Genomic DNA, 13,926 nt, shown 5'->3' with positions numbered 1-13,926 from the left:
ACCTACCTCAACATAATAAAGGCCATATACGACAAACCCACAGCAGACATCATTCTCAATGGTGAAAAACTGAAAGCATTTCCTCTAAGATCAGGAACAAGACAAGGATGTCCACTCTTGCCACTATTATTCAACATAGTTTTGCAAGTCCTAGCCTCGGCAATCAGAGAAGAAAAAGAAATAAAAGGAACAAATTGGAAAAGAAGAAGTAAAACTGTCACAGTTTGCAGATGACATGATACTATACATAGAGAATCCTAAAGATGCCACCAGAAAACTACTAGAGCTAATCAATGAATTTGGTAAAGTTGCAGGATACAAAATGAATGCACAGAAATCTCTTGCATTCCTATACACTAATGATGAAAAATTTGAAAGAGAAATTAAGGAAACACTCTCATTTACCACTGCAACACAAAGAATAAAATACCTAGGAATAAACCTACCTACGGAGACAAACGACCTGTATGCAGAAAACTATAAGACACTGATGAAAGAAATTAAAGATGATACCAACAGATGGAGAGATATACTATGTTCTTGGATTGGAAGAATCAATATCGTGAATATGACTATACTACCCAAAGCAATCTACAGATTCAATGCAATCCCTATCAAATTACCAATGGCATTTTTTACAGAACTAGAACAAAAAATCTTAAAATTTGTATGGAGACACAAAAGACCCCGAATAGCCAAAGCAGTCTTGAGGGAAAAAAACGGAGCTGGAGGAATCAGACTCACTGACTTCAGACTATACTATAAAGCTACGGTAATCAAGACAATATGGTACTGGCACAAAAACAGAAACATAGATCAATGGAACAAGATAGAAAGCCCAGAGGTAAACCCACGCACCTATGGTCAACTAATCTATGACAAAGGAGGCAAGGATATACAATGGAGAGACAGTCTCTTCAATAAGTGGTGCTGGGAAAACTGGACAGCTACATGTAAAAGAATGAAATTAGAACACTCCCTAACACCATACACAAAAATAAACTTAAAATGGATTAGAGACCTGTATGTAAGACTGGACACTATAAAACTCTTAAAGGAAAACATAGGAAGAACACTTTGACATAAATCACAGCACGATCTTTTTTTTTTTTTTTTTTTTTTTTTTTTTTTTTTTGCGGTATGTGGGCCTCTCACTGTTGTGGCCTCTTCCGTTGCGGAGCACAGGCTCCGGACGCACAGGCCCAGCGGCCATGGCTCACGGGCCCAGCCGCTCCGCGGCATGTGGGATCCTCCCGGACCGGGGCACGAACCCGTGTCCCCTGCATCGGCAGGCGGACTCTCAACCACTGCGCCACCAGGGAAGCCCAGCACGATCTTTTTTGATCCACCTCCTAGAGTAATGGAAATAAAAACAAAAATAAACAAATGGGACCTAATGAAACTTAAAAGCTTTTGCACAGCAAAGGAAACCATAAACAAGACAAAAAGACAACCCTCAGAATGGGAGAAAATATTTGCAAATGAATCAGTGGACAAAGGATTAATCTCCAAAATATATAAACAGCTCATGCAGCTCAATGTTAAAAAAATAAACAACCCAATCCAAAAATGGGTGGAAGACCTAAATAGACATTTCTCCAAAGAAGACATACAGAGGGCCAAGAGGCACATGGAAAGCTGCTCAACATCACTAATTATTAGAGAAATGCATATCAAAACTACAATGAGGTATCACCTCGCACCAGTTAGAATGGGCATCATCAGAAAAATCTACAAACAACAAATGCTGAAGAGGGTGTGGAGAAAAGGAACCCTCTTGCACTGTTGGTGGGAATGTAAATTGATACAGCCACTATGGAGAACCGTATGGAGGTTCCTTAAAAAACTAAAAATAGAGCTACCGTATGATCCAGCAATCCCACTACTGGGCATATAGCCAGAGAAAACCATAATTCATAAAGACACATGCACCCCAATGTTCATTGCAGCACTATTTACAATAGTCAGGTCATGGAAGCAACCTAAATGTCCATCGACAGACGAATGGATAAAGAAAATGTGGTACATATATACAATGGAAAGACTCCCCCCCCATTCTTACCATTAGACTGGGTACTTTCAGAGATTTAGTTTTCTGTGATGGATTTATGATTTTTTAAAAATTTGTACTATTTTGTAGTATCTTGACGTATCTCCATTTAGGTGACACAGTTAATGGGTCTTTTATTTAGGCCATGGGTGTCTAGCAGAGACATGCTGTGAAATCCTATTTCTCCTCCATGTCCTATTCAGGAATTGGGCCACTAATTGGACTGCTTTCTGGCTAGGACATGAAGACTGCCAGGAACACACTACCAGTTTCTTGCTACCAGTACTTTTTCCCTCTCACAAACTATTTTCTCTTTCAGAACAAGTTGTTAGCTTGAAGGAGGAAATGTATGTATTTGTAAATATATATATTTAGTTCTACAAAATGCTTTCTTTATTTTCTACCCCCTTTTCCATAATAGGTTGGCTGTGAAGATGGATCTGTGAAACTATTTCAGATCACCCCAGACAAAATCCAGTTTGAAAGAAATTTTGATCGTCAGAAAAGTAAGGGTTATTTGTGGTGAGGCAGTGAGTAGTCTTAACAAGAAGTTATATTTCTGTGCCACTGGGGATGGGATATTTCCCCATGGGTCCAGGTAATATTTTATCTATATGCTAACTTTCTGTGAGTGCAGCGTATGTGCTAGATGCTATTCTTAGCTCAGGTCTGCTCCGTTGTGTAGCATAGCCATGATTGCCTGGTTAAGTAATAATACAGGAAACTAGCAATCCAAAGTAGGAAAGCGAGTGTTTCTGTGTAAATCAGTTTGTTAGTTCTCACTTATTTTTGTGAAGTTTTAACAAATGTGCATAAAGTCTCAAAACTCGGATTTTTCTTTAGGAGCTGTGGTTCTCAGTTCTGCTAGTACTTTCAAGTTGATTGGGGGAATTTTATAAACAATTTCCCCTGTTCCACCTGGACTGACTGACACTGACATCCAGAACAGGGGCTGGCAAACTATTTCTGTGAAGACACCAGCTAGTAAATATTGTAGGCTTTGCAGGCCATATAGTCTCTGCCAACTCTTGTCATTATAGCACCACAGTTGCCCTAGATAATACTTAACAAATGCTCATGGTTGTGCTCTGGTAAAACTTCATTTACAAAAACAGGTGGTGACCCCAATTTGGCCTTTGGGCCATAGTTTGCTGACTCCTTTTCTATTATCCACTTTTATTTTTTTAACATCTTTATTGGAGTATAATTGCTTTACAATGATGTGTTAGTTTCTGTTTTATAACAAAGTGAATCAGCTATACATATACATATGTCCCCATATCTCCTCCCTCTTGCGTCTCCCTCCCACCCTCCCTATCCCACCCTGACTCCTCTTCTAGAGAGTAGTGTCTGATGTGTTCTCTGTATCCAATAGTAATATTTATCCTCTGCTAATCAGATCCCTGTATTGTTTTTTAATATCTCCTGGGTGTTCTTTTTTTAATTACAAAGGTGATATAATGCTTGGTAAAAATTTCATGCATTTAGCCAAGTGTGAAAGAGAAAATAAGTGTCTCATTTCACTCTGTAGACAACATTTTGGAACTAATCTAGACTTTTTTGTATATTCAGATAGACAAATACATTCACAGGAGTGCTTGCACTTGTTTTTCAGCTTATTTTTTCATTTGATGTATCACAGACATCTTTCTGTGTCAGTCATGCCAGTCTGCATGGCATTTCATTTTATGGTGTTCCATAATTTATTTAACCAAACTCCTACTGATGGATACTAATTCTGTTTTTACTACTATAGCCAGTGCTGTAATGAACATTCTTATACACACTTGGGCATTCCTGTAAATATTTCTTTTTTGTTAAATTCCCAGTGCAACTACCCTGCCAAATTTGCACATTTAAATTTTGTTAGGTTACTACCAGATCACCTTCAAAAGGTTGTGCTTATCTACATTCCCATCAACCACTTATCCATTATTAAAAGTAAGTATCAAATATGTCATCATGGGTCCCAGGGCAAAGTTGTCTCTCACCTGTTACAGAACAGTCCTTCGCAAGAGTGCAGTAGATGAACTTCAAGACTATAGAACGCTAGCCCTGTAGATCTTTGTGGAAGGAGAACTCAGTTACCCTTTGCTGTATATTTATGTGTATGTCACTTTCTCTTTTGTTGTACAACTCCCAAGGTCGAATCCTGAGCCTCAGCTGGCATCCCGCTGGCACCCACATTGCAGCTGGCTCCGTAGACTACATTAGTGTGTTTGATGTCAAATCAGGTGACTGTTTTTCTCAGTTCATTTGGGGTGTGGGTCTTGTTTGTCAGAGTCACATCTCTGGGTTTCTAAAAGCTTGTGACCGTATGCTTTCATGAACCTTCTGAGATGTCACCATGAATCTCACTTCTTTCTTGGATTACTACTGCTGCTTTTAGGGGAATCTTGGTTCTTCAATGGAATACAGTATTTTTCATCATAAGAATTCACACTAAAATTTGCCCTCAACCAGTGAGACATTTACTATGAGCAATCAGTAGAATACCTATTTATATATACCACTTCTTTGTAAAAGTGGGTGTCTGTATTTGAGGAACGTAAGATCTTGGTAACATAGTTGGTGAGACTTGAGATCAGAAAGATAGAGAACAACGTGCTTCCTCTGTCCTTGGCCTAGAGAGTTGGCTGATGGATTCCTTCAGTGAGGAGACTGACTTCAACTTGTTAGGTGGCTGTGTCTGTACTCCCCGCTAAGATGAGAGGAAACACAGGGCAGGCATGTCGCCTTTTTCTTTTTCCTTAGTGCTTGAGCAAGTTTTTTATTATCAGTTATATATGCTTATAGTCAAAGAATTCCTTAAGGCTTGTTACAAAAAAGCAGGAGTCCCCCTATATCCCTTCTCCCGCTCCTCAAAGGCAGCCACCTGCAACTCTTAGCTAATTCTTTTGGTATTTATCTTTATGCTATACATAGTATGCTTAAAATGCTTTATTTTATTTTTTTCAGTTTTAGCCCATTATTTATTGACTTCCACTATTTAACCCTCTTTCTCTGCCCTTTGCCACATGTAGCAATATTTCCTCCTGATCCTCCCAGTATGGTTATGTTCTAACTTTGTTCAGATTAGCAGTTGATGTTTTTATTCTTAGACTATATAGATACAACTTGTATAGTAAATTTCTTTTCCTTTCCTGTATGCTTTTTGTTAATGCTGAGTGTCCGTCTCTGTCCCTCTCTCGTGTGTGTGTGTGTGTGTGTGTGTGTGTGTGTGTGTGTGAGATTGATTGAGATATATATATATATATATATATATATATATATATATATATATATATATATAAAAATATCACTAAGTCATCTCCACATTCTTCCAGTTGTATGATTTAGGTTCAGCTACATCTGGGGTTTTTTTCTGTTTTTTTTTTTTGTTTGTTTGTTTTGGTTTCTTTTGGCCACACTACGCAGCTTGCCGGATCTTAGTTCCCCCACCAGGAATTGAACCTGGGCCCCTGCAGTGAAAGCGCCAAGTCCTAACCACTGGATCGCCAGGGAATTCCCACATCTGGTTTTCTTTCTATCACTTTTATCTCCTTGAAGGATTCTCTCCCAGAGCCTTCTGCCCTGCTCCAGCTTAGTGGAGCCAGTTTCTGGGCCTACTGCACAACTCTTGAGATCTTGAACTCTGGTTTTTCAACCATTCTGGAGATCCCCTTTGCTTTTTTCTCCAGTAGAGTTCCCTGTTGCCAAGTCATTCACTTTCTTAGTTTATCACTTTATTTGATGGATCCTGAGAAAGGGTTTCTGGGAAAGAATTCTAGGTTGGAAATTATTTTTCCTTAGAATTTTGAAGCCGTGGTTCCACTGTCGTCCAGCTTCTAGTATTGTTATGGACACTGATGCCTTTCTGAGAGTAGATCCTTTATGTAGGTTTTTGTGGTTGGTTTTTCCTGGGAGCTTTTAAGATCTTCCCTTTATCTTTACTGTTCTGAAATGTAATAATTATGTTTCTTGTTGTGTGGATCTGTTAACATCAATTGTATTGGACAACTTGGTAGGTTCCTTTAATCCAGAAACCCATGTTTTTCATTTCTGAGGAAAATTCTTACAATTATTTTGTAAAGGAGTTTCTCTCCATTTTCTCCTTTCTGGAATTTTATTACTGGAGTGTTGGCTCTTCTAATTTTCTTTCTTTCGTTTTTTCTTTTCCCCCCTTGTTATTTTTCATCTCTAACTTCTTACTCTGCTTCCTGGGAGAGTTTGTCATTTTTATCTTTCAGTCCTTTTATCGAGGTTCTCATTTCTGCCATTCATTTCCAGAGTTCTTTTTTGTTTCCTGAATGTTCTTTTTTACAGCATTCTTTTTTTGTTTCATTATACAGTATACTAACTCTTCTCCAAGACTATTCATAGTAATATTTGTGAAGTGTTCTTCACCCTGGCTTTTTCCCACCTTGTTGTTTATTTTTTTCTGGTCGTATGTTGGGCCTCTGCCTTTCATATTGAGGCTTTCCTCCCGTGTCTAGAGGTTCCTCTCATCACCACACGAGTGGTGCTGACCACATCTGAGCTTCATTGAGGAATGGTCTGTCTGGACTGTTAGTTTGGGGATGCTCTCAAGACAGGCTCTTTAGATCTCTTCTCTTACGCTGGTCATATTTCTCAGAGATGTTTTTTCTTCTCCTGCCTGGTGATAACAAGTCCAGCCATCAGCATTCTAAGAAGAAAGCTGGTGTTCTCAATACAGATTATATCATTTCACTTAATCTGTGTTCCATGCGTCACCTCTGTTTCCAGACTATCTGGAGTCACCAGTTGCTGAGTCTTCTGAGGATTCCATGGTATAAATCAGGTGGTTTCTTGGCTTTTCCTACTGCTGATTTGGGACTTAGTTTTAGGGCTCTACTAAGTTGGTTACTACTCCGTGTCTGCTTTCCAGTTCCCCAAATTTTGGCCCTATTGTCTTCTCTCCCTTTCTCAGGGGGATTTGGAAGGGAGCAGAGTGTAATGTGTGTGTGCAGTTGGCTGCTTTTCAGTGAAGCTTCAAATGTCTCGTTTCCATTTCACGTCTCCACCAAAAATTCCTTTTGTCTGCACCCCCCCACCGCTGCCCTCCTTCTTCAGGGAACCATTTTGGTGTTCCAAAACTGAGTTCACCATAACCACTATTTACTGGCTCTCTGTGGTCTGTGCTCAGGCAGCTGACTTACCAGATGCCTACCACAGGCAGCTTCTGAAGACTGAGGAGAAATAAGTGCCATTCACATGCGGGCTTTGCTTTCTTTTTCAGGGAGCGCTATTCATAAGATGCTTGTGGATAGGCAGTATATGGGTGTGTCTAAGCGGAAGTGTATCATATGGGGCGTGGCCTTCCTGTCCGATGGCACCGTCATAAGTGTGGACTCTGCTGGGAAGGTGCAGTTCTGGGACTCAGCTACAGGGACCCTTGTAAAGAATCATCTCATCGCAAATGCTGACGTGCAGTCCATTGCCATATCTGATGTGAGTATAGTCCCTGTTTGAGCAGTTCCTGTACAACCTGGGGCATGAGTAGAGCAGGCCATGTCAGTGGTGTGCCACAGACACTGTTCCCTAATCCTGAATGTTGTAGTGGAGGAAGATTGAGTTTAGGACAATGCATCTGAAAACCCACACAATTTTCCTGAACACTTATTCTCCAACAGTTAGTTAGAGAATATTCTCTAAACGATTAGTTAGCAGAGAGGTTTTCTTCAGACACTCCCTGTCCCCAGTTAACCCCGTCTGATTGTAGATAGGGCACAAGTATTCTAGAAGAGTCTTGAGAAGTGCTATTTCCTCTCTCTGCCTGACTGTTCGGCTTCCTATCTTGGAACATTAGAAGGTAATTTTATAGTGATTTCGACACTACTGATTTTTCTCCTATTTGTATAGGAGTTAAAGCAGATTTGTATTGAACATGTGTGCCTCTTGCCATCTTGTAACATGAATTCTTAATCCGAAACCTTTGGATATTTTAGCAGTGAGGCACAGGAAGTGATTTTTGAGGTCTTTTTTTTTAATGTTTATTGGAGTATAGTTGATTTACAATGTTGTGTTAGTTTCTGCTGTACAACAAAGTGAATCAGTTGTACATACACATATGTCCATTCTTTTTTAGATTCTTTTCCCATATAAGTCATTACAGAGTATTGAGTAGAGTTCCCTATGCTATACACTGGGTCCTTATTAGTTATCTGTTTTATATATAGTAGTGTGTCTACGTCAATCCCAATCTCCCAATTTATCATCCCCACCCCCGCTTCTCTCCCACCCCGTAACCATGAATTTGTTTTCTACATCTGCGACTTTGTTTCTGTTTTGTAAATAAGTTAATCTGTACCATTTTTTTAGATTCCACATGTAAGCGATATTATATGATATTTGTCTCTCTGAGCTTTGAGGTTTGTTGACTAGATCTTTTATCTTTACGTAATTAGTTTGAGTGTTATTTTCTTACTTAAGTGTGTCTAGTATAGAGATCACTCCTGCTTGCTTTTCTTGCCTGTAAAATGTTCCTATCCCATTCCACAGTTTTTCCATGAGAACAATTTGTTAGTGCTAAAGCCCTATAAAACATGTAGATGTCACATATAAACTATAATAGAAGTCAAGGTTTAAGTGAGTGGGAGGAATTCTCCTTTTAAAATAGAGTTTTGGGGCTTCCCTGGTGGCACAGTGGTTGAGAGTCCGCCTGCCGATGCAGGGGACACGGGTTCGTGCCCCGGTCTGGGAAGATCCCACATGCCACAGAGCGGCTAGGCCCGTGAGCCATGGACACTGAGCCTTCGCGTCCAGAGCCTGTGCTCCGCAACGGGAGAGGCCACAACAGTGAGAGGCCCGCATAATACAAAAATAAGTAAATAAATAAATAAAATAGAGTTTTGATCCAAAATGGTTGTAATTATTAGACAGTAAGACTTAATTATTAAATTTAGTACTATTTAAAGTATAATTATTTAAGGATTATGCACCTGTTCAAAGACCAAAGAAGATGTATATTTATTGCTGTGGAACCATTTCTAGGATATATTGGTAAGGGGAAAAAGCAGAACAGTATTACAGTGTATAATATAGTGTATAATAAGGAAAGGTAGAGATTTATATATTAGATATTTATATATGAGATATTCTAGGACTTCCCTGGTGGTCCAGTGGTTAAGACTCAGCTCTTCCATTGCAGGGGACGTGGGTTCCGTCCCTGGTCAGGGAACTAAGATCCTGCATGCTGCATGTCATGGCTAAAATAAAAGAGAAAAGAAAAGAAACATATTCTATGTGTATACAGTTTTGCTAGTATATACGTAGAATATCTCTGGAAATACTGAAAATGCAAATAATGACAGTTTCTGGAAGAAAGTTTTTTGGGGGTAGGTGGAAGACAGGTATAACTTGTACTGTGTACCACTTTATACTCTCTGATCTTCTACCTTGTGCCTATATTACTCTATTGCATTAAGTCTTAGATACAAATGATTGTAGCATGTCATAATTTTGTTATCATGGGAAAGAAGAAGTACTTTTATTAAACTATGACAGTGGTTTTTTAAATGTAAAATTCATATTTTATAAGCACATAATATAAGCTTTTATAATATAAACTGACACAATGCTTTTTTAAACATAAAATTTATATTTTACTTATTGAAGAGCTTCTTGAGACTTAAACCGAAATTTTTTGTTATATCACTCTTACGCATATATAAAAAGGAAAGTATGTGTGAAATAAAATGATTAGGGTATTCCTAGAACTTGCTCACGTTCAGAGTTGAACTCTGAATTACTTGAACTCAGTTATTGGGGTCCATGTTTCTCACACATGCCTCCCAGCCATCCAAGTGTTGGTAGAAGATGCTCCAATATAGTCCCAAGATTTTCTTGTAGGCTTTTGACAACTGTTCTGCAAGTTGTTTTTGTTTTGTTTTGTTTTATTATTATTTGACTGCATCGGGTCTTAATTGCTGCGTGTGGGATCTTCATCATGGCCTGCGGGATCTTTCCTTGAGGCGCGTGGGATCTTTCCTTGCGGCACACAGGCTCTTCATTGTGGCGTGCAGCCTCCTCTAGTTGCGGTGCGGGCTTCTCTCTAGTTGTGGCGCATGGGCTCTGTTGCCCCACGGCATGTGAGGTCTTGGTCCCCCAGCCAGGGATCAAACTGCGTCCCCTGCATTGGAAGGTGGATTCGTAACCACTGGACCACGAGGGAAATCCGTACTCTGCAAGTTTTGATGTTCATTCTTTATCTGAAGATGTCACATAACACAGGTTGACAGATTTTTGATATTTTGATTTCAGAGATGTTAAGATGTGGGAAAATGTGTGCCTGAGAAGCAAGGGATTGTGGTACTTTTTTTTTTTTTTCAGTTGAAACATGCAATTGTACAAATTCCAGTCCTCAAAAAGGCTTATCACAAACTCTGGAGTTGGGCAGACTTGGGTTTGAATCCCAGTCATACCACTTAATAGCTACGTGTCTTCCTTGGGCAAGTTGCTTCTTTCTAAGTCTCAGTTTCTTCCTCTGTGAGAACAAGGAGGTTAGTAATACAGGCTGCATGGCGTCTGAGGAAAGATTAAATGGGTTGTGCTTGTAAAGTGCTAAGTAGAGTGTCTGGCACAGCGAGTGTGCTATTGCCATTTTCACATCTCTTTTGACACCAGTCCTAATTTCGAGGCTTTTCTCCATACTCTCTTGCCAGAACAGATGGTTTATATTTAGATTTCTTTTCAGTGGTTTCTCATCGACTAAAGAGTGAATTGTGGCAAACACCCAGTCCTTTGATCTTCTTAGAGGCTTTTCACCTCCATCAAGTAGGCAAGTACTGATTCCTGCAGGGAGTTGTAGGGAACATTTGCCTTCACTTAGAGGTCAGTCCTGAGATATTTTGTTCCGTGTGAAGCAGCCACTCTTTGATTAAGTTAGTGTGTGTGTGGGCGCGCGCACGCGTGCGTGCACTTGCGCCCCCCCAGGTCTGTTTTTCCCTTGCTTCATTCCTGTTGCACCCCTAGAGAGCCCTTTTCTTTTGTTTGCTTTTCAGTTATTTTATGATTCCACCTCAGGGAAAGAGAATGTGGAGTGAGAGGCCTCCCTTCCCAGTTCTTCTCTGTAGGTAGTACTTTGAGCAAACAGCCACTTGAACTGTTTAGTGGAGGTGATGGAGAGAGCGTGTGAATTCCTAAGCGGCTCAGTATTTCCACTTTTGCCTTAGGCTAATGGTTTTCAAATAGTAGTATCCTTAGAGGAGGTGAGGGAGAGGCCTGTGCCCGGAGCAAAGGCTCTGGAGGCACATACACGTCTGTAAACTGACAGACAGGTAAACTCTTGAAGTTCCAGTTTCCTTATCTGTGTAAAGGGCTATTAAATGATGATTGGGGGGAAAAAGGGTAAAATCATAACTCATCCAAACATGAAATGGAAGTATGTCAGAGATTTTCTGTAACTCATTAACTAATGAGGGAACCAGTAAGTTACAAGCAGTTCTAAGGGAGAAATCAAAGAACACAGTTATGTAAGGCCATCAGGAATGCTGAAATGATTTACAAATTGTTGCAGGACTCAGTGTCCACAGGACAATCATCAGCTGCATTCTACCAAGCAAAATTCTTTTGCATCTCTATGCAAGAGAATCTTTTGCATCACTCTCAGTTTTTTTACAATTTATGGAGTTGTAAAGTAGCTCTAGGACAATCAAAGGGCTCACCAGACAAGGACACCAGTACTTGTTATGCTCATTTCAGTCTTTTATAGTTTCTCCTGATAGGACAGATGATACTTAACCTTGCAGGTTATTGAAGGATTAGAGATGATATGACATACAACGTTCCTAGCACAGTCAGTGTGTAGTTGATGGCAGCTACATGCTCACGTGTGTTCAGACGTCTCACTTTTCTTGACTGGCTCACCTACTCTTTACACTGTTTGATTGGTTAACTACTGATCCAGGTTTCTGATTTTTCTCACTACCCTATCAAGCCTCCTGTTTTGTTTTCTTACTCAAAGTTATGTGCATTTTTAAAAACAAGTTAAAATGAAAATGGTTTTGAGATATAGAGGAATTTTAAAAGGTAGTTGTAGACACAGCAAGACCTTTTAAAACTGACAGAAATCCTCGTGCTCAACATGCTGACAAGAGAGAGCCTTAAACTGGGGACCAGGGAACCTGCATCTTTGTGATATTGATCAGGCCACTTTCCCTCCTCAGCCCACCCTTTCTTCATCTCTAAAAAGAGGACAGTGAATTTTAGGGTTTTCTAAGCTTCAGTCTTTTGACTGCCAGTTTTGCGACCCCTCCCCTTTCCCCAATATTGTTGCTATTCTAATGGGGTCTGGTTTGCATTATATGAAAGCACACTAACAGTTTGAAGTACTTACTGTTAATTTTGTCAGTAGGGGGCGCTTTGTTACCTATGCGCAAACTTGCTCCCCTGATGGAATTGTTAGCTTCTGGAGGAAAAAGACCCCTGCAACCAATTCTGGGCATAGGTTTTCCCCCTAAGCTGCCCAGACAGAAAACCTCGGGGAATGTTTTTCAAACTGGGCCCTGTTTTGCTCAAATGTACCTCCCTAATGATTTACTTTCTCAGCAAGAAGACAGTTTCGTGGTGGGCACAGCCGAGGGGACAGTGTTCCATTTTCAGCTGGTCTCTGTGACTTCCAACAGCAGTGAGAAGCAGTGGGTGCGGACAAAGCCATTTCAGCATCACACTCACGACGTGCGAGCTGTGGCCCACAGCCCCATAGCACTGATATCTGGAGGTGGGTTTCAGTCTTGGCCGGGGCTGCTTCATTACTCTGTCCAGCTATGGTTATTTTCATGTGGGACTTTTTCTAATTCTGATATTTTTTCTCCTCTCCCTCCCGCTCCAGGCACAGACACCCACTTAGTCATTCGTCCTCTCATGGAGAAGGTGGAGGTAAAGAATTATGATGCTGCTCTCCGAAAAATCACTTTTCCCCATGTAAGTATCATCCTCTAATGCCCACCATGCCCTCATCTCCCGGTCTGCCTGTCCCATAAGACAGCACAGCTCACTCTTCTTTGGCAGATCTGTTGGCCTTCTGTAGTGACCTTCTTTCTTCCTTCTCTTTCTAAGGCAAGCCTCTGGCAAAGATATTTACAGGGGCCAAGAGATTTAAAGCAGCATTCCTAGTTCAGTTTCTGGGGAAATCATTCCCTTTTCCCAGTAGGTGTGGTTTATGGGGATTTTGTTTGTTTGTTTTTAATTTTTTTAAATAAACTTATTTATTTTTGGCTGCATGGGGTCTTCATTGCTGCACACAGGCTTTCTCTAGTTGTGGCGAGCAGGGACTACTCTTTGTTGCGGTGCGTGGGCTTCTTATTGTGGCGGCTTCTCTTGTCGCAGAGCACGGGCTCCAGGTGCGCGGGCTTCAGTAGTTGTGGCACGCAGGCTCAGTAGTTGTGGCTCATGGGCTCTAGAGCACAGGCTCAGTAGTTGTGGCGCATGGGCTTAGTTGCTCCGTGGCATGCTCCTGGGATCTTCCCAGACCAGGGCTCGAACCTGTGTCCCCTGCATTGGCAGGCAGATTCTCAACCACTGTACCACCAGGGAAGTCCAAGCCTGGACTTTTTATTATTCTGGGTGGGAGCAGGAGAATCCAGGCTTCCAGTGTTCCTTTCTAGGTAAATCAGTCATCTTTCCAGGCTAGAAACTCTTCTTCCCACTACCTACTTCTACATTCCATTCAACCAGTAAACCTTACTGAGTCTACCTCCTCGTTCTCTCTTGAATCTAGCCCTTTCTCTTTGTCTACACTGCCGTTAACCTAGTTTGGGTCAGTGTCTTTTCTCCTCTGGATTTCTTTACAGTAGTTTGTTAACCGTCTCCTTTTATTTAGATTTGTGTCATTCCAGCCTGTTCTCCATTGATCCGTTCAAAAAGCAATTTTGTTC

At 40.7% G+C, this 13,926-nt stretch overlaps 1 protein-coding gene across 2 annotated transcripts in view; it reads left to right on the top strand.

The window, feature by feature from the left end:
* UTP4 (UTP4 small subunit processome component) overlaps positions 1-13,926 on the top strand; it is a 33,530-nt gene that overhangs the window by 7,527 nt on the left and 12,077 nt on the right. For both annotated transcript variants that reach the window (XM_081215239.1, XM_081215238.1), the window contains exons 4-8: positions 2,472-2,556; positions 4,195-4,284; positions 7,290-7,501; positions 12,599-12,770; positions 12,882-12,973. In XM_081215239.1, the coding sequence (XP_081071365.1) occupies positions 2,472-2,556; positions 4,195-4,284; positions 7,290-7,501; positions 12,599-12,770; positions 12,882-12,973 (651 nt within the window). The remainder of the gene's footprint in view (positions 1-2,471; positions 2,557-4,194; positions 4,285-7,289; positions 7,502-12,598; positions 12,771-12,881; positions 12,974-13,926) is intronic.

The sequence above is a fragment of the Mesoplodon bidens genome (assembly GCF_964165515.1).
Source record: "Mesoplodon bidens genome assembly, chromosome: 18".
Taxonomy (NCBI): domain Eukaryota; kingdom Metazoa; phylum Chordata; class Mammalia; order Artiodactyla; family Ziphiidae; genus Mesoplodon; species Mesoplodon bidens.
The sequence above is the reverse complement of the archived record's forward strand: the minus strand, read 5'-3'. Positions and strand labels throughout refer to the sequence as shown.